This window comes from Trichechus manatus, unplaced genomic scaffold, assembly GCF_000243295.1.
Source record: "Trichechus manatus latirostris isolate Lorelei unplaced genomic scaffold, TriManLat1.0 scaffold00027, whole genome shotgun sequence".
Classification (NCBI taxonomy): domain Eukaryota; kingdom Metazoa; phylum Chordata; class Mammalia; order Sirenia; family Trichechidae; genus Trichechus; species Trichechus manatus.
Window position 1 is genome coordinate 2,423,247 of NW_004443963.1, and position 21,397 is coordinate 2,444,643.

The window sequence follows — 21,397 nt, forward strand, 5'->3', positions numbered from 1 at the left end:
ATGTGTACTGTTTAATAAGAAACTATTTTGTTCTGTAAACCTTCATCTAAAGTGAGAATAGCAGCACAACTGGAAGAGTGTAGTCAATGTCACTGAACTGTGCATGTAGAAATTTTTGAAATGGTGTCATCTTTGGCTATGTATATTTTCACCAAAAAAAAGGTCGAGAAGGGAGAGGGTTGACATGTCATGGGGTTGTTAACCAATGTCATAATACAGTATGTGTACTACTGTTTAATGAGAAACTATTCTGTAAACCTTCACCTGAAGTACAATTTAAAAAAAAAACGCTAACAAATTTTTTTAAAAAAAGACACACACCCACACACATACACAAGAGAGAGTTGGCGGGGGGAGGGGGGATGGCAAACAGGAGACCTCAGGTCCCATCTGAAAACTGCAGCTATGACTGACTCCATCCTGTCACGGGCTGTCAGGCCAGGAAGCTTGACACTGGCTGCCCGATCTCCTAAGAGGCCAGAACCTTAGACTGTTAAATGAAATCTCCTAATTTTGCAATGCTGGCCACCAGTTTGTGATCTTTGTCTTGGATTATTTCCTATCTGCTGGTACTGGGGAGAAAACTCTGTGATGTAATTGGAATTAGCAGAGAGTGCATCTGGCAGCAGCTTCTGCCCCACCCAACTAAGAGCAGTGTCTTTGGCAGGCTCTGTGAAGTGCCTCCACTGGAAAATGACCTTTTGGGGCAAAACCTTCAGAGCAATCATAATTCTAAGAGGGGGAATCATAAACATCAACAAGTTTTACAAACAGGCTCCCCTACCCCTATCAGAGTCCACAATGCTCTTTACCTGTTTTATGTTCTAGACTCTACATCATACAATCTCTTATTAAAAGAGGCTTTCAGAGCTCAAAAAAGGACAGAGGGTTAAAAACCACTAATCTAGGATGGCAAAATCCTTCTGCTTTACTGGCTCTTCTCACAAAGCCTATAGCCTTCTTTCTTTGTAAAACAGAACAAAAATTATTATGGGCTCATTCTGAGCTCTTATATTTGCTTACCACCAGTTGCTGTTGAGTCAATTCCCCGACTCACAGCAACCCCATGTGCATCAGAGTAGAACTGTGCTTCAGAGGGTTCTTAGTGACTGAATTTTCACAAGTAGATTGCCAGGTCTTTCTTCAGAGGCAGCTCTGGGTAGACTCAAACCTCCAATCTTCGGGTTAGCAGTCGAATGTGTTAACTGTTTGCACCATCCAGGGACTCCTTATATTTGCTACATGACCATAACTAGCTCATTTTCCAAGTAGTTTTTCTTAAGTTTATGCAGGCAAAAAAAAATAGACGTTAGAGTTTCATTTCTACCTTTCCTCCTTATTATGCAGGCCATTTACTCTTACCACAAATTGTGTGTGTGTTTGTATGCACGCATGCAAATGTGTACATTTGTGTACATTTGTGCACATGTGTGTACTCTCTTCCTGACTGATTACTTTGTTTTACTTTGAAAGCACCCACTAACGGTCAGCTATCACTGCTGTCATTGTCCTTCCTCGGTGTGTGTGAGGAGATGAGAGGCAGGCCATGCAGGGTGAGTATCAGCCTACCTGCATTGTTACCAAGTCTCACTGTCCGCCTCCAGCCCCCTCCCTCCCACAGTGGCTCCCACACCACTTCTGTAGGCTTCCTGGAGTGGGGAAAAAAAAAATTCACTATTCTAGAAATACATAAATAACAGACTATGCTTCAATATTCTAAATTTAAGCTTACTGGGATAATATTTTTACCTTAATTTTGTCTACCCAAACTACTTTTATTCTGAAGAGGAGAAGCTATTTTGAAACTTCACAGACATTTTAAAATTTCATGGATTTTTTATATTATTTAAGATAAATTCAAAATGTAGAAAAAGATCTGAGACTAACATATTCCTGGGATGTGACAACACACTCAATCTTGATCTTTGATTTCCAACTGATAGCTAAGGTCATTTATTGTGGGAAATAATTTATGATAGTATTTTTTGTTGTTTTTATTGCCTAGACACTGTTCATTAGAGGGAACCAATTACACAGTAGCTATACATTAAAAAAAAAAAAGAAAGTTAAAGGTGCAACATATTACAGTTAAAAATCAACAAAGCTGAGTTGCTTAACACATTTATATTTTAACTTGATAATATATAATAACATTTTCATTTTAATTTCTACTATTCACTGAGTGCACACTATGTGCCAGACACTGCTATAGGTGGTGAGTAAGTGCCAGAGCCAAAGATCCAAACTCGGATCTACATGGCTCTAAACCTGGTATTTCTCTGTGTGTTCATATATTTGACAATTCCTGGTGTCAAAAGTGAGATCCAAAGCAGCTGACTGGAGTCCCCCAGAGCTCTCACTGGACACAGGCATGGTACCTGCAAAAGCCCTTTTTGACTTACTGCCTCCATGAAGCATTTGGAAGTCATCTTGGTAAGCCCCCTTAGATTCTTGAGCTCCACTCCTTTTGCATTTTGAACTTGAATCCAATATTTATTTTGAGTTTGGTGAAATTTGTTGTTTTGTTGCAGTTAGATCTGTCTTAAAACAGGTTCTGCTAAATCCAAGGAAGCAGCAGATTTTCCTAGCAGAACTCTGGCTCACTACATAGCCAAGAACTATAGTTCTAGGTCTTATTTGCATTTGGATTTATGGTTTCAGCTCACTAACAACACTCTGCCAAATCAGTGATCACTCTGAAGTACTTAACAATTGGGAACACTAGTATACTTAAGGTCTAAATTAGAAAACATGGCACCAAAACCATACAGAAACAATGGCATGTTTATTTTGATTGGTATTCTGAGGCTTCTAAATGTATTCAGGATTCTAAAATAGCCTCTTTGAAAGACACTGTTTCAACACTGACCGAACGTAACCTTAAACTCCTTAACGAAACTATTGCTTTACAAGAAAGATACCCTGGTTCTTCTCTCCCTCTGCCCCCTTTACTTGACTTTACCTCCTTACTCTAAGTGCTCAAATCTCTCTGAGATAACCCTTTGCTCACTCTGATCTCCCTTCAGATCCTAAACCTTCCAGGGCCCCTGTGCCCCAAATGCCTTTTAAAATAAAACCCAGAGAAGAACAGGAAAACAAATCACTCGTCATTACTTTTACGCCCTGGTATAAAACCTAGTTAAGGACTATGGAAAAGGAACTTCCTAACCCTGTGGAAGACCCACAGAAATTTACAGAGAAATTTAGGATATTAATTCATTCCTACCAACCAGGGCTCCCTGACTTATCAGCTAATATACATACTGGTGGGTCCAGCAGAAGCCCCAAATTGGATCCAGTTAGAGGAACTCAAAAACACTGAATGAAGTTTAGAAGCTGGCACTGCAACCCCAGCTGAATTTTTAAATGACTTTAAGGCTTTAGCTTATAAGTTATCAGAAGCTATACCAAAAGACTTCCCTAGAAAGATTCACTGGGCCAAAATTCAAGGCTGCCAACTGGGGACCAGACAAAACTGTATACAAATCTTTCTCTGAACATGCAGGTCTAGAAATAAAAGGCACTGGAATAGCTTTTAACTCTATGTTTGTTAATGGCCTTAAAACTGAACTAGCCATCCTGGTCAAAAGACATTGTTTAGACTGGGAAATGGTTCCAACAGTGGAACTAGCACATTTAACTGAACAACTGTTTCAGATACTTCAAATTGATAAGACAAATAAGCACGATCACCTTATGACTTTACAACTTCAACAGCTCCAATCTTCCAGACCTGGCAATCCCCTAGTTGTTAAACTCGCTGGAATTTGCAATTACTGAAAAAATCCTGGGCACTGGAAAAAAGAATGTCATAAATTACAGACAAAACTCCAAGGACCTCCCCTGCCGAGGCTCCGAGGAAGCGAAGCTGTCAGGCTGCAACTGGCTTTGCCCCTCAATTCCCAAGGTGAAGCTATAGTACTAATTAATGGTGAACCTTGCACCTTTTAATCGATACTGGTACCACCTCGTTTGCAATTAACCCCATTTCTTTATCACAACCTATACCTCGGAGTACAAAAACTGTTGATATAATGGGGGTTTCTAATGTTACTCAGCATGTCACCCAGTCCCTTCCCATTTCAGTTTCTGTAGGTTCAGTGACCAATTGCCACTCGCTCCTTTTATGTGATACTGCCCCTGTAAATCTCTTGGGAAGAGATCTGTTGGGAAAAATGAGACTGTAGTATAACCATTAACAAAAAAAGAAGTAGTTCTTCAACTTCCAGAAGACTCTACCTCTCAACTAATCTGTCATTTAGAGGCCTTAAATCTGCCAAAGGAAAAGTGTCCCTTTGGAGACAGAGCATACCCTACTATCTACTATTCCTCCTCAGCTGCAGGCAACCTCATCTACTGATATTTGGAAAATACTGAGTGCTCAACCTACTAAAGTCCAAATTAACCCCTCTAAACGCCACTGAAATTTGAGGCCATTCAAGGTATCATTCCTATAATTAAGGGTTTCCTAGACAAGAGACTTATCATGCTTTGTACTAGTTCTTGCAACACCCCCATCCTGCCTGTTAAAAAGCCCCAAGGCAAAGGGTGGAGATTTGTACAAGATCTTTGTGCAATTAACCTGATTGGTAATGCCTGGATTTCCAGTAGTACCCAATCCCCACCTACTTTTATCTCAAGTATCCCCCCAAGGCTACAACTTCCACTGTTGTTGACTTATGCAGGGCTTTTTAAAGGCATTCCTGTCCATCCAGAAAGTCAATACTTGTTTGCCTTCACTTGGGACAGTCATGTCCTCAAGGGTTCAAAGTTCCCTAGTTATTTTTCTCAAGTGTTAAAAGTGGACCTAGGGGATTTGGATTTCCCCTGTAAGCTGGTCCTCATTCAGAATGCAGACGACTTACTGATTTGTTCCAAGTCTAAGGAAAGTTGTAAATAGGATCCTATTTATTTGCTAACTCAGCTGGCTTACAAGGGACATAAAGTGTATAAGGACAAGTTATAATTTGTCCTGCCACAACTTTAATACCTAGGACATTTTGTTTCTAGTCAAGGTATTCAACTGGAGCTTGCTCGTTTAAAAACCATTTGTGACTTCCCTTTGCCCCATATGAAAAAACAGCTTAGAGGGTTCCTGGGCCTGTGGAGTTACTGCCATACTTGGATCCCCAATTTTTCTCTCATGGCCCAACCCCTTTACATCTTATTGAAAGCTGAAACCCCTGAACCTCTTGTCTGGACTAAAGAAAGGAAACATAAGTTCCAGGAGCTAAAAAGGGCCCTATCTGGGCCCCCAGCCCTGAGAATACCTGATTATGAAAGAAATGGAAATGAACTAGGAGTTCTGACTCAAAAACATGGAAGTCAGGGGAGACCTATTGGTTATTATAGCCTCCAGCTTGACCCTGTGGTTTATGGGTGGTAGCTGCCACTGCTATATTAGTAGAGGTCACTGCAGATATAGTGAGGGAGAATGATTTGGAAGTTCCTGACCCTCATTCCATACAGGGCTTACTAACTCTGCTTTAATCCAGCATCTATCTACCAGCTGACTTTCCTCCTACGACATTCTTTTACTTTCTTCACCTCATCTGCACACTGACACATGCCACCTCCTTAACCCTGCTACTCTCCTTCCCCTAGCTGATGAAGGTGAACCACATCATGACTGTCTAGACTTGACTGAACAATTGTTGACTCCCAGAGCTGACTTAAAGGATACTCCTCTCACTCACAAACCCTGATCTCATTCTCTATACTGATGGTTCTTATTTAAAAACTCCCCTAGAACACTACAGGTCTGAGTATGCTATCACTACTGATACTGAAATATTGAAACAGAATTCTCTACCAGAGGGTACTTCCACACAACTAGCAGAATTAATAACCCTAACCTATCCAAGAAGTCCTGGTGGTGCAATGGTTAAGTGCTTGCCTGCTAACTGAAAGGTGAGCTATCTGAATCCACCAGCCGCTCCATGGAAGAAAGATGTGGCAGTCTGCTTCCATAAAAATTACAGCCTTGAAAACCCTCTGGGGCAGTTCCACTCTGTCCTATAGGGTTGCTATAAGTCAGAATCAACTCAACGGCAAGGGGTTTGGTTTTTTGAAACTGTGCATGTCAGTTTGCTCAGAATTTAACTGTCAACGTATATACAGATTCCAGGTATACAATGAGGACTCTTAACCTCATGAGGGCATAAAATAAAGAACTGGACCCAAGTCAGTCACTTGCTTTATGCTCTTCTTTTACCTAAAGAAATCACTATCATTAAGTTTGAAGCCCATACTAGTAAACAAAGCACTTAACATAAAGAGAATGCATTAGCTGATAAAGCTGCAAAAGCTGCAGCCAGTTTAGTTAGATAAGATCATTCCTATTTACACATGTAAGATGAATTAAACTCTGCCTGTCACTCCTTAAGAATTAAAAATCCAGCAGAGTCTCATTCCTGACACTGAAAGGGAGCAACGGGAAGTCCAAGGATGCTGTCTGGATCAGGAATCAGCTCTTTGTGTTGGACCTAACCAAAAACCAGTACTGCCCCAAAATTTAACAACCCCCATGGTCCAGCCTTTACATTCCATAAGTCATTTTGCAGTAACAAAATGATCCAGATTTTGGAGAAACATTGGTGGGGAAAATTCTTCCCCAATGCCAAACAAGTTTATACTTCATGCCCAACTTGCCACAAACATAATGCAGGGAAGCCATTAAAGGTTTCCCCTGGACAATTTCCCCTGCCTATCAGACCAATGAGGGAATGACAGATGGATTTCATTCAGCTCCCTTCTTCTATGTCATATAAGTATGTTTTAATCCTTATCTGTATGTATTCACATGGGCTTAACGCTTATCCCTGTCGAAAGGCAACTGCCACCTTCGTTGCAAAAAAATTTTGTGAGGACATCATTCCTTCTTGGGGTACACCCACTGCTCTGCACACTTACTGGGGAACTCATTTCGCCTGACAAGTAATCAAAGAAATTTGCTGAAAACTTCCAATTACTCAACATTTGCACACCCTGTATCACCCCTAATCATCTGGCTTAGCTGAAAGAACAAATAGTATTATAAAGCAATACCTAGCTAAATTAACTGAAGCACTATATCTGCCGTGGCCTAAGGAACTGCCTCTGATTATACTCAACCTTAGATCTACCACTTTTGGAAAACATAAATTAACTCCTCATGAGACTGTGACTGGACAACCCTTACTTACTTTTAAGTCACACCACTTATACTGATCCGCAATTAATTAATGCTGATTCTCTGAACTACCGTATGTAAAAGTTTAATGACATACTCTCAAACTTATATCTCACAGGTGGAACAAACTTTTGCCAGAAAAAAAAAGGATCACTGCAATCTTGAAAACAACGCCCCATCGGCACCAGGAGATCTAGTATGTTGGAAAAACTTCCAACTGAAACCCTCTCTGGAATCTCGCTGGAAAGGACGTTTCCAAGTCCTTCTTACCAATCAATGCGCAGTCAAACCTGAAGGAGTAAAACTCTGGGTACACACTTCCCAACTCAAAAGAGCTCCATCGAACCTTTGGACAGGTGAAGTTGCCAGTGACCTCCACCTTTGTCTCTGCCAAGGACGACCCGAAACAAACAATGTCTAAGACAGAGAAAGCTATCCCAATATCATCGAATCAAGATTCTATCTAAATAAGTTTTTTTTATTATTTCTTTTCCTTTCCCTTTCTTCCAACCTCAATGAAAGTAACTTCCTTTTTCCAGCATTTTTCTCTGATAATTCCTTATATTCACCCTTGGAGAAGCAATGTTTTTATTCAATGGGCTCATTTATTTGTACAAACATTAAATCAGAAAAGTTGCTGGATCTGTGGCCTTATGCCATCTCCAACTCCTCTAGGATGCCCTGGTGGGTCTCCCCCCTGCAAGGGAAAGAATGGGTCTCTCTTGCCAAGTTTATACTTGAGGAAAAACAGGAATCTATTGTACTAAATTTATCCGTAACTCTAGATAATCCTTATTTGTTCATACCCTGAACAAACCTCGCAATGGATATACTTTCTTTCTCAGCTGTGCCATACAAATGGCCAGAGAAACTGCTAAAAATGCTTCCAGAAACAGAACTACCAGATGATTTGCTACTATCTGGCAGTTATGGGATGGATTTGTATGGTTAACTCCAGGATATAGTTCCCTAAGCACTACTGCCCCTCTTTGTTGGGAAGAACATAATCATTCCAGGCAACGGCTTCTTGATAGAGTTTGTCAAATATGATGGTCACCTCCAACTGCTTGCCACCACATTATCATCTTACATGACTGATTGGTATGCTATCAGCTGGTCTTGTCGGCCTGGCATATTCTGGGTACCTCCCATTGGCACACAATGGATTTGTGGCTCAAACCTTTGGCCTTGGCTCCCTCCTGGATGGCTAGGAAGCTGTACCATAGGGTTTGCATGGGTTCAAGGCCATGTTGTGTACACCTTAGGCCTCATTGCAAACATCCCCTTGCTTCTTGTCAGATGGACTCATTCTATTTTTCACTGGTACGACTATTTGGCAACTCTATTCATACCCTCTGTTGGGTAAGAAGATGTTATAGCATACATTGAAACTCTAAACACGTTAACTCAATTGGCCTTGAATGATAGTGCCAACAGTATTCTGGCTCTAAACACTGAAAAGACCCAAATGAGGAAGTTTGTCCTTCAAAACTGAATGGCTTTAGGTATCCCCACTGCAGCCCAAGAAAGAACTTGTATTATAATTAAAACTGAGTGTTGTACTTTTAACACTGATGAATCTAGTAATGTTACCCAATATGTGTCACATATGAAGAATGTAATTAACCAAATGTCTGATCCTACTACCAGTCTAGGTAAGCTATTCCAACAATGGTTTTCAAGTTGGGGAGTCTGGAAGAAATCTCTTTGTCTCATAGTTATCATCCTATTATGCTTACATTGTTGCTTATCATGTTGTTCTTTTATTCAGACTGTTCAACAATTTTGCTACAAACCAACTGCTCCCAAATCTATGCAACACTTGATAAGCCTTGAGGAATCAACTCTGAGCCTTTGACTTGACCTTTTTCTGTCAAAACCAGTACTGTTCCTGGAGTTTGGCTGAAGTCTACACTAATGAGAGTAAAGCTATGGCACAGTTGTTCTTTGGTGCCGTCGAGTCAGTTCCAACTCATAGCAATCGTATGTATAACAGAACAAAACACTGCCCAGTCCTGCACCATCCTCATCATCATTGCTATGCTTGAGCCAGTTGCTGCAGCCACTGAGTCAGTCCATCTCGCTGAGGGTCTTCCTCTCTTTCGCTGACCCTCTACCGAGCATGATGTCCTTCTCCAGGGACTGATCCCTCCTGATAACATGCCCAAAGCATGTGAGACACAGTCTTGCCATCATTCCTTCTAAGGAGCATTCTGGCTGCATTTCTTCCAAGACAGACTTGTTCATTCTTTTGGCAGTCCATGGTATATTCAATATTCTTTGCCAATACCATAATTCAAAGGCATCAATTCTTCTTTGGTCTTCCTTACTCATTGTCCAGCTTTCGCATGTATATGAGGCGAATGAAAACACCATGGCTTGGGTCAGCCACATCTTAGTCTTCAAGGTGACATCTTTGCTTTTTAACATAATTTTGACAAACTGACAGACGTGTGGGGGACAGCACAGTAGATTCGAGGATATGTAAGTGCTCAGTGAATTGAGACCAGGTGACTCTAACTACTGGAAGTCTATGTAGAAGAAACAATCACCAAGCTTAAAGCTATCATAAATCTCATTTCAGATAATGATCAAGAGGGGGAAGTGTAGATACCTCAAAATCCTAAATAGGCTGTGCTGGGCTAGCTGAAAGAGACTGACTCAAGGTCAGGAACAGGAAACCTCCCTTAAAGCAAAATTCCTTAATGATTAAATTTCCAGATGTTCTTTGATATATGGCATGTCCTTAATGATTCTATTTTTACAACTGCCTGTCCCTGAAACCTGAGCACACTGATTCTATGTCCTGAGAAACCAATATGAAAGGAATTTACAATGACCTTCAGAAGACTACCCTGCCCAGACCTCATACCTTAAATTCTTAAAAACTAACCACCTTGAGGATCAACGCACGTTATTCTTGACAAACAAATGCTGTAATGTTATATCCAAAGGTCACCCAACGAAAACCTGTTGCCTATATAACCCGCTTTCACCATCCCCTCTTCAGAGTGCCTTCTGGTTTGATGCTGCTCGATTTGAACTGTATCTACCCACAAGAAATATCTTGCTATGCTAATTTCTGGTATTTCTCTGCATGTTTAGGTTTTTGACACTTCTATACTTACCCCCCCTGCAGGCCAGCAACAGGCATGTAGCATCACTGAGAAATAAAGCTTTGTTAATTTTAAGCCACTGAGGTTTTGGGATGTTTGTTACAGCAGCATTACCTAGAATAACCTGATACACCTATATGTGGTAGGATGGGACAAGGAAGAGAGATGTAGAACAAAGTGGTGGCCAAGGACAGGACCTGGGTAAACTATAATAAATGAGCAACATATGGAAGAATTTTAGTCAGTGAAAGACAATACAAATGCTAATCAGGACTGCTGCAGAAACCAGGGAGAAAAAAGGGTTTCACAAAGAGAATGTTAATTCTATCAAATACTAAAGATAAATAACAGGCATCAAAATTAAGGGACAAGAAACCAGTGGGTTTGATAATTAGCAGGTCAATAAAGACCTTAATGAGAGTTGTTTCAGTGTAGTGACAGAAATGGAAACCAGAGCTCAAGGAGTTTATTCTTAATAGCTGAACTACTAGATACTGTTTGTATATATTAGAACGGAAGTTAATATTTACATTTTGTATAGTACATGAAATAAGGCAGGGAAGAGAAAACAGTCATGGGGACATTCATTCACAAACCTAAACTCAGAATTATACTGACCAAGTCATAGTATATAATAATAGCTAACAAAATACAACTTCGAATGCATGACTTTAAGTCAACTAAAAGTGAGAGGTTTGCAGAAGAAAAATTACCCTTTCAAGGCAAACTTTAATTTAAAATAATGATATCAAACTGGTCATTTTTAAAAACCAAGAAAGGCTGTGCTAAGCTGTTTAACCATATGTACATGAAAATACTATTTCTAGGACAGTGCTTTTCAATCAGGGGTGATTTTGCCCCCCAGGGAATGTTTAGCAATGTCTAGAGACATTTTAGGTTGTCCCAAAGAGGGTAGGGTGCTACTGGCATCTAGAGGATAGAGAACTGGGATGCTGCTAAACATCCTACAATGCACAGGACAGTCCCCTAAAGCAAGTACTATCTGGCCCAAAATGTCAGTAGTGTAGAGATTGTGAAAATCTGTTCTAGAACATGCATATCTAAAATGATGACAAAGGCTTTCCTGTAAAAAGTTATATTCCCAACATCTTTAAAGTGCTCAAAAATTCAGAAGATCTATTTTTCATTTTGGATCAATTTGATTCAAAGTTATTAAGCATCCTTTAGAGAAAAAGCATGTCTGCTAATACCAACTGAAAAACAAATTAGCTCCTTCTAGTGACTTCACAGGAGTCCCTAGGTGGTGCAAATGGTTAAGAGTTCAACCACTAATCGAGAAAGGCTGGCAGTTCAAACCCCCCCAGCAGCACCTCAGAAGAATGGCCTGGCAATCTGCTTCTGAAAGGTCACAGCCTTGAAAGCCCTACAGAGCACTTCTACTCTTCAACACAAGGGGTCACCGTGAGCCAGAGCTGATTCAGCGGCAGCTGGTTTAGCTTTTTTTGGTTTAGTGACTTGACACCTGAAGGCTTAAAAAACAAACAAGCCAACAAACCCACTGCCGTCGAGTTGATTCTGACTCATAGTGACCCTACAGGACAGGGCAGAACTGCCCCACAGAATTTCCAAGGAGCGCCCGGTGGATTCGGACTGCTGACCTTTTGGTTAGCAGCCGTAGCACTTACCAGGGTTTCCAACTCAAGGCTACGGAGTCTTAATATGTCCTGGTGGTTTTCTAAAACTTAAATCAGTCCACAGTTGCTTGTTCTATCCACTTTTTTAGAAATAAAACCAAAAGAAAGGGTGCTACACTTTAAAAGAGCAGGCATATGAGATGGTTGCAGGGAAGTCACTGCAAGGGAGGACCAAAATTCGCTGAGCATCCCTCAAGTGCCTGGCCCCAACATAATCACTACAAAGGTGAACAGGGTACAAAGGTGAACAGGGCAGTGGCTGTTTTGAGAAGCTCGCAGCCCAGAGAGCATCTCTGGAGCAGAACTGGGCCCTGGGTGGCTCAGGGGTGGGGATGGGTAGCAGGGGGATGGGGGGATGGGAGCACACAAGCCTTGGCAAAGGCTTCCCAGAGGAGTCTGAGAGGAGGGAATGGTTCAGCTGTTTAGGTCCTGAACTCCAACACCTAACGGCCCTTTCCTCCCACACACCACAAAGCACCCCTAATGCAACACATGTCAATGAGCTCTGGGTTTCCTTCCCCAAATACTTGCTTCTCCCACTGAAGCTGTGAGTGTGGTTAATGCCATCACTTCCATTTTCACTGAAACATCCTCTTACTCCCTCATTCTTCCTTCCCTCTCCTCTAACTGAACTATGTTGAGCGTCACTCTCAGATGTTTCTGGAACCGTTCCCATCACTTGCATTCCACTGCCAAGGCACTCCTTGAAACCCAAATGTCTTGCTGAGTTATGACAACAGTAGCTGAACTGGTTTTCAAGCCTCCTCTTGTCTAACCTAGGTCTAACTGCTACACCTTCCCCTACAATGTGCCTTAGAAACAGATCAGATCATGTTGTCCTCCTGCTAAAGACTCTCCCGGCATCCAAGATAAAGTCTAGGTTCCTCAACATAGCATACAAAACCCTGATCTATGTTCCTTCCCCATCTCATCACCAGCAAAATCCCAGTCTGTGCTCTAGCCTGGAAGAACAGTGCCCTTGGTTCCCTGAAAACACCATTTACTTTCAAGCCTCTAGTCCTTTGCTCGGGCTGTTCCCTCTGCTTGGTATGCTCTTTCCCACTCCCTTCTCTGCTGGGAGAACGGCTGCTCTATTCAAGGCCCAGATAAAATGCTTCCATTCTGCAAAGCCTTCCTTGGCTCCCAATACACCTAAGGCCCAAATTGTCTCACACCACTTAGTATAAACTTCTATTTGGAGCTGATCACACAGGAGAAGTGCTTATCCCTAGCACAGCCCCTGGCACACAGCAGGCATTTAATAAATGCTCACTCGCTAAATCGACTGGGAACCCAACCATAGGAAACTTCATCTCAGACTACTCATAATAAAACCAGGAAGTAGAGCCTAAGGAAAGAAAGCACTTGAAGAACTGGACTCTAATGTAAACACACTCCTCCTCTGTTCTATCTCTCTCTCATTTTCTCTCTAGCCTCCAAAAATCTGAAGCCCTAGTCCCTGAAGCTGATCAAAGGTGATGGAATCATGAAAACAAATGGCAATGAATGCTATGAATGATTAGTTTGACCCTCTAAGGAGGTGCTGGGCTCCATAAAGACAAGCTTGTGAATCCAAATAAACCTCCAACTGACTGGATGAAATGTGCAAGGGGTTATTAGCATGCATGGAGCCTGCTGGTGCTCCTTAAATCCAGCTGAAGGAGCTACCCACCCTACCTCTGCCTCCACAGGCCATACCATGCCACCCAAAAGTTTGCTGAAGGATCAAACATTGCTTGGGGTTGGCATGCTTTGGCATGTCTATAATTCTGGAACTATTAAGTAGGAAGCCAAACCAAAAAAAAAAAAAAACAAAACAAAACCCATTGTCGTCGAGTTGATTCCAACTCATACACTGGCTGAAATGAATGCTAATCTAGGATTTTATCTGCCCAAATCGTACTGAAAATAACTCGGGGGAAGGAGTGGTAGAATATCTATTTTTAAATAACTGTAGATTAAAAACAAATTCAACCCTAACCTAGCTGAGCACTACCAATTTCTAGGTACCACCAAGAAAGTTATAGGGGAAAATATGAAAAAAACACAATTATGACTCACACCATCATTGAATTATAATGGCAATACAATATATCTTAAAACTTACGGAGGAAAACAAACAAAGGGAATTTGGGGGCGGGGGTAGGGATAAAAAAACTCAGTCAAAACAAAATTAACTATGAATGCCCCAGTCACTGCTCTCTCCCACCACTACCTCCATCTCTACTCTTTCACGCTCCAAATTGTTAAGTAGTGTGCAACAGGAGAAGGAAGTAAGAGTCATGTTTAAAATAAACACATCGGTCAGGTCTCAACAAAGCTAAGTTCAATGGCAGAACTTAAAGAACATTTCTTTGTAGAATCAAGAAACAAGAGTCTAACTGGTTTACAACTAACTTAATGCCCCCTACTCTAAGAGAAACGATATTCATGTTTTACGACCCGAATATTTCTGACAGAAGAGCAGGCACCTTGACATAATGTCAAGTAGACAGTACACCTACATGGACTGTGCTCTAAATCAGTCAGGCAAATGGCTTTGAAAACAATAAGGGTAAAGTAAAAAGGCAAGTCACGGGCCAGCCTCCAATCTAAAGTCAACCCTAACAAATGGCATCAATGGTCAAGCCTAAAGAGTTAATAAGTATAAATTCTAAATACGTTAATACCTCAACAAGCTATTAATGAGGGTTTTACGTTAACAAACTTTCCAAATATCTGAAGTTATTTGTAAGTGTACTCCCTTTGAGTGAAAACATTTTATAAACATACATGTTGGAGTGTGTGTATACTTACTACATATGTGATTTTCTTCCATCCCCTCCCTTTCCATGCTTTCACTTCCTTGTAAGTTCCATGTCCACTGATGTATCCCCAGCAAGTCTAATAACAGCACCTAATACACAGGAGGAGCCCTGGTGGCGCAGTGGTTAAAAACTCAGCTGCTAACCAAAAGGTCGGCAGTTCGAATCCACCAGCCACTCCTTGGAAACTCTATGGAGCAGTTCTACTCTCTCCCATAAGGTGGCTATGAGTCGTAATCGTCTTGATGGATGGCAACAGGTAATACATAGGAGCTCATTTGTTAAGCAAATGAGTCCTGCTTCTATCTGAGAAACCAGTAAACCAAATAAGACTCTTAAAACTTTGCCTAAAATTGAATTTTGCCCCAAATAAGGATCTCCTATAAATAAATAGTTGCCTTTATGACAACTTAATGGGGCAGAATAAAGACTCTCTTTGTTTCTTATGATTGTTGGCTGTACTTGGAACAAAATGAAGGGGCACACATTAAATGAGACAGGTTATACTGACTGCTCTATTCGCTATGTTCTTACCAGTTTTATTTTAGAAGAAAGATTTTCTGGCAATTTTGTTTTTAGTTGATTTGTTTCCTTGAATGTCGGTGGAAATCCACTGAGGAAAGCCAAATCTTGCATTAGCACTAACCCAGGGACTTCTTTATCTGTTGTCTGAAACAAGGGGGGAAAATAACCACAACTCACCTTCCACATCGTGTAGCTGGTGAAAACATACAGTTAGGAGAAGTAATAAAGATCTATTGCATTATACAAGCTTCAAAATAAGAATGTCAAGATTACTTAAATCAACACTCATTAATATCAGCAAGCTAGCCTTAGAGAACAAGTGAACATTAAAAAACCTCTTGAAGTAAAACATTATTATAGTATAGTTATTATATTAGTAACTACCCATCCTTTTATTCCACTGTACTGCAAAACTGCAATTAAATTTAAAATAACATACCAAATAGCCCCTCCAAACCGTCTGTTTGCTGTCTGCTTTAAACATTCCAGCATGGGCATCTTCAACTACAAAACACAATAATTACAAAATACAAAATTAAAGAATACAATAAACAACCATATTTTTAATGAATACTTAACTACAATGTCTGGCAGGATATTGCATAAAGCATTTTGAGAGATATTAAAGTAGTACAATATACAGTCCCAAAAAAAGGTAGTTGGAGGAGACAAAATGAACACATACAACAAAAGGGAAACAAGGACATCAACGAACAATTAAATGTTAAACTCTGCAAATACTGAGTGAGACATTTATGTGGGCAGCAGACATGTTGAATGCTTTGTAGAAGCAGTTATATTTGAGCTGGATCTCAAAGGAGGAAATGACAGAATGATGGAAATCACGGATGTAAGAACAAACACGGATATGCTTGCGATGAGAAAGTTTAAAAAAAAAAAAAAAAAGTTTGACTACAGTAAAACATTTGGGAGCGGTGAGTAGGAGGAAAAAGGATAACCAGGCAAAGGGGGCCTTGGAAGCCAGGAAGAGGCATTTAAATTAACAGCAGGGAGTCACTGTAGATCTTACGGTCCTTTAAGAGTCACAAAGACAATGGTCTCCTAAGGTTCATCAGGTAATGATAACAGAGTAGATTAAATGCGGGAGAGAGGAGGGTATGCAGCACAACTGGGAGAGCACTCTAAAGTGATCAGGACAAGCCATATCACCAAACTTGCTGCTGACATTCAGGGGTTGTGGAAAACAGGAGAGAGGTCAGAAGGCTGCAATTGTGATCTTCAAAATGGGCAAAGAAAATAGGTTCTAAAAACTATAGCCTGGCAAGATGGTTAGTAATCCTGGGCAAGAGTTTCACATGCACCATAAAAGTATAGTTGGTGAGCACTGGAGAAAAGAAAGGCTTTGCAATTTATTGTTTATCTCTAAAGGGAGCACTGAGCACCAAGAGTATGAGTTCACTGCAAATAAATTCACCAGATACACCTCTCTTTTGATATGGTGGGTTCTAGCTCTGTACACTTCTTCAAACGTTTTAAAAAGCAAAGCTGTTATTTTGATGACTAAGGTGCGCCTGACCCCAGCCAGGGCCTTTTCAATTGCTCCATATACATGTGAATGAATAGGAGGACAGAGGAAGATTGATGCATTTGAATTGTGATGTTGGCAAAGAATACGATTATACCATGGACTGTGAGAACAAACAAATCAGTCTTAAAAGAAATACAATTAGAATGATCCCTAGATGCGAGTATGGCGAGACTTCAGATCATTTACATTGGACATATCACCAGGAAAGACCAATTGCTGGAAAAAGACATCATCATTGGTAAAGAAGATGAGGGAAGACCTCAGTGAGATGGACTGACACAATGCCCAAAACAATGGACTCAAACATAGCAACTATCATGAAGATGGGCAACGTTTCATTCTGTTAGGCATAAGGTGGCTATGAGCTGGAGCTGACTTGAAAGCAACTAACAAAAGCCTGGTAGATCAGAGAAATCTAACAGATCTCACACACATACACACACACACACACACACTCACTCACTCACTCACTCACACACACACACACACACACTCACACACACACACACACACACAGTCTCAGCAAGGTAGCTAACAATACCTCACGTCATCCTCATGGACAAAGCAGAGACATATGGGCAGAATGTTCATTTAGGTGGAATATAACCTAACCATGGCTGCCTGGAGAGTGTTGATTACCTACAGAGAGTGTTGAATTATAAAGCCACAATCTACCTCTACCTAGAGGTTTGTCATAGATCTGTCTTTCTGAACCCTCCTCTCAAGGATTTGGGGAGCCCTGGTGACACAGTGGTTAAAAGTCTGGCCGCTAACCAAAAAGAGCGGCAGTTTGAATCCACCAGCCACACACTGGAATCCCTATGGGGCAGTTCTACTCTGTCCTACAGAGTTGCTATGAGTCGGAATCGACTTGACGGCAACAGGTTTGTTTTGTTTTTTTTTGGTTATCAAGGATTTGGGAGATATAGAAGGCATCCTTGTGAAATTTGTGAGTTCATACAAAGGTGACAGAGAAGTTATTACCCTGAATAACTAATGAAGGATTCCCAAAATTTTTGACTCTTTGGAGCAATGAGTCAAATCTAGCAAAATAAAATCTCCTACAAACAAAGGTAAGATCTTTAACTTAGCACCAAAAAACCAACTATACATGCATAAATTAAAAGCAGTGTTTGTGCATTAAAACTCATAACCAAACTTGTTGCCATCGATTCGAATCTGATTCATAGTGACCCTATAGGCATAAATTAAAAAAAAAAAAAAAAGAGGAGTTTTAGTTGACAGTAAGTTTAGTATGAGTCTACAATGTGCTGTGGCTGTACATCCACTCCTCACTCATCAACATGGTTAGGTTCCAAAGACCAGATCATTACGCGAAAATCAGCGTTATGCAAAAATGGAGGATGACCACATCAGATCACGAAATGCACGATAACTACATTATACATAACTGCCAAATTATATCATTAATAACTGCCAAACTACTGAAAATCATGGCCCAGCCAAGCTGACACATATAACCTTAATTATCACAGCCAGAGTTACTCTCACCTCATACCTTAGCATTTGTTACTGCCAGACGTAAGTCATTAATGGGCCAAATAGCTGGACAGTAGATTTTTTTTACTATTGTTGTAAATGCAAAATGTCGGATAATGAGAGAGTTGATAAGTGAGGGAAAGGTGTACCGTATTTCCATAGTATGGTCGTACTTTTAAACAAAAGCTCGGTACTTAGAACAAGAAAGTTGGATGCTCCTCCACATCTGACCCGTCAGGAAACCCTGTTGAGCTGACCTTCAAAATATCCAGAATCCAACCACTTCTCACCACCTTCACTGTACCTCCCTGATCCAAGCCACCTTCTCCTTGCCTAAATTACAACTTCAGCCCCTTATGGTCTATTCCCACCACAGCAGCCAGCCTGATCTTTTCAGAACATAAGTCAGATCACATTGCTCCTCTACTCAAAACCCTCCAGCAACTCCTCATCATACTCCCAAGTTGAAGCCAAAGTCCTTGTCATGGCTACCATGGCCTACACCATTTGGTCCCCCCATTACTTCTCTGGATTCATTTCCTGCCACTTCCCATCAATTCCATTCTAGCCACACATATGTGTGAAGACACTGATAGCTGCAATGTGATGGGTGGGAAGACAGGGGTGCAAGTATCAATGGGCAAAATCAAGGCAATCAAAGATGAGTTCAGACCTATGTGAAAAGCAAATACAGACTACTATATTATTCTCTTCAGAAAGAGAATGAATCAATGAAATCAGAATTTTCAGATTTCTTTGACAGTTGTGTGTGAAACAGACTGGAGGAGAATTTTACAGGCAGCCAGAGCAGCTAGGAGCCTATTACTGGAGGCTACGTGAGGGAATTCAGTCTGGTGTAAAGGTTGTGAGATGAGTAAGAAGGGTAAGAATCATTTGCAAAAACAAAAGCCAACAATATATGAAGTTAGTTATTAGTTATGGAGGTAAGAAGTAAGAACGAGTGGAAGATGGGTCCAAAGATTTAAGCTAAGGGATATGACACTGACAAAATGGGAAACTGAGAAAAGGACTCAATATTGTAAGGGGAACATGACATGTAAGCTGAAGCAAACAACCTTGCTAAGGAGTTATATGGTAGAAAAAATAAGCCTCAAGAATAACTCAGAGCCAAAAGAATGAGGTAGCTGTGAGTGCCAGATTTAAGATCCTCGCCATGGCACAGAAAGATATGTGTATCACACAGAACAAAACCCACGCACACGCATTCTCTTTCCGAGGACAGGGCTGAAATACAATGGCAGCTCTTCTGCTTCTCTCTGTATGTTTTTAGTTTCTCAACTTTGGTGGCATTTCTTGAAAACTGAATCATTTCCATTTCATTCAGAATTTTGTTATTCAAACATCCAATGATAACGGGATTTCAAAAATACCAGTAAAAACAGCTTACCATCCTTAGAGCTGTCAAAAACGACAACTGAGACATTAGTGGAGGGGTTTTTTGGTTTGGCAACATTGAATATGTCACTGGCAGAATGAAAGGAAGGATGGAGAGATGGCAGGTCCTTTAGTGTGATGTTGGCTGGCAGGGCTGGATCCAGGATGAGCATTGGCACCTTAATGCAGTGGGTCAGCAAACACTCTAATTGCTTCTCACTGGAAAGAAACATCAACATGCTTATTGCTATACTCCTGAAAATTTAAAATCAGAATAGAAAAGACTGTTGATGCTACTAAACTTTCCAGATATTCCAGACAAGGAATTGTATCCCAAGAATATAAAATTTTAAGTAAGGTAGCAAGTATGATATAAAATTATTAAGGCTAACTCTAGAGATAGAGCTTTCAATCACCTTTCTCTATTCTATTAATAAAACAAGATTGCCATCAAAGTTTACTCACACTAAACTGCGCAAGAAATTAACTACTTCATTAGCATTGTTTATAAGCTTATTCATAATTCCAGTGAATCTCACGATCAGGCAGATTAGGGAGAAGGAAAATACTGGTTAAAAGAGTGCCATTTTACCAGATACAACTTACCAATTTCAATTCGAATACAATTAAATATGTTGGATATGAAACTACACTGAAACTAACAAAAGCAAATATGACAATGTGCCAATATAAATTCATATGAGATATTTTTATCTAAATATAAGAAATGGCCAGAGATTCCAATAAAGGGGTAAAGGATATGGCTAGATAATTCACAAAATGGGAAGTACAAATAGATAAACATATAAAATTGTTCAACTTTGCTAAGCAATGCAAATTAAAACGAGGTAGTATCTTTTATTTACTAAATTAGTACTCCTAAAAAAATGTTATTGTAGATATAGTAAACCTAATTCCTCTCAAACGCTTCTGGTGTCATTCCAAATTGGTACATGCTAGATATGTGCCTGCCACAGGGCCTCTGCATAGGCTGTTCCTTTTCCTGGGACCATTCTTCACCCACTTACTCACACAGCAAAAGCAATCTGGCAGTACATATACCCAGGCCCATAAAAACATACAAATGCTTTGACTCAATAATCCTACTTCCAAGAATCTAGTCCAAGCAAGGGAGAGAGAAACAAACTAATTTACACAAATAAAATGCCATAGAACCAAATATAAATATTACAATCAAAATGTGAAAATGTCCAACCTTCAGTAAATTATAGTATAATCATTTTATGGAATATTATGCAACTATTAAAACAGAAAAGAATGAAACATGAAGATTATATCAATATGGAAATATATATGATAATGTAAAGTAAAAAAGTATGATACAAATTTGCATAGAGTATAACTAAAAAATATGCATGAAAAGAAAGGAGCAATAAAAATGATAAACAGTTGCTGTATTAGGGTAGAAGAACTGTGTGACTTATTTCTTATTACTTTCTCCTCAATAATGTTGCTTTATTCTTTTTAAATAATTGTTAAATCATTTTAAAATAACAGTATTAACATTAGTATAGTTTATAAATAAAGCTACATAATTAACATAAAGACATCATCCAGAAGGCAGTTCTGGATCTGGAAATTCCTCAGCGTCAACTCTACGACTTTTTTTTTTTTTTTTGTTTAGTGGTTATGCAGTCTACTTCTGGGGAAAAAAAGGCCAG

General features: G+C 40.1%; 1 protein-coding gene across 7 annotated transcripts in view; it reads right to left on the reverse strand.

Moving 5' to 3' along the window:
- Positions 1-21,397, reverse strand: part of GNPTAB (N-acetylglucosamine-1-phosphate transferase subunits alpha and beta) — a 126,980-nt gene that overhangs the window by 55,224 nt on the left and 50,359 nt on the right. For 6 of the 7 annotated variants that reach the window (XR_002823639.1, XM_023728957.1, XM_023728959.1 and 3 more), the window contains 3 exons: positions 19,729-19,934; positions 15,711-15,775; positions 15,281-15,415 (listed from right to left, as the gene is read on the reverse strand). Coding sequence is in view for 5 of the 7 variants with exons in the window: in XM_023728957.1 (XP_023584725.1) it covers positions 15,281-15,415; positions 15,711-15,775; positions 19,729-19,934 (406 nt within the window). In the remaining 2 variants the exon portion in view is untranslated. Of the gene's footprint in view, positions 1-3,693; positions 3,716-15,280; positions 15,416-15,710; positions 15,776-19,728; positions 19,935-21,397 lie in introns of those variants that run through there. The other variant, XM_023728961.1, reaches the window with a different exon arrangement.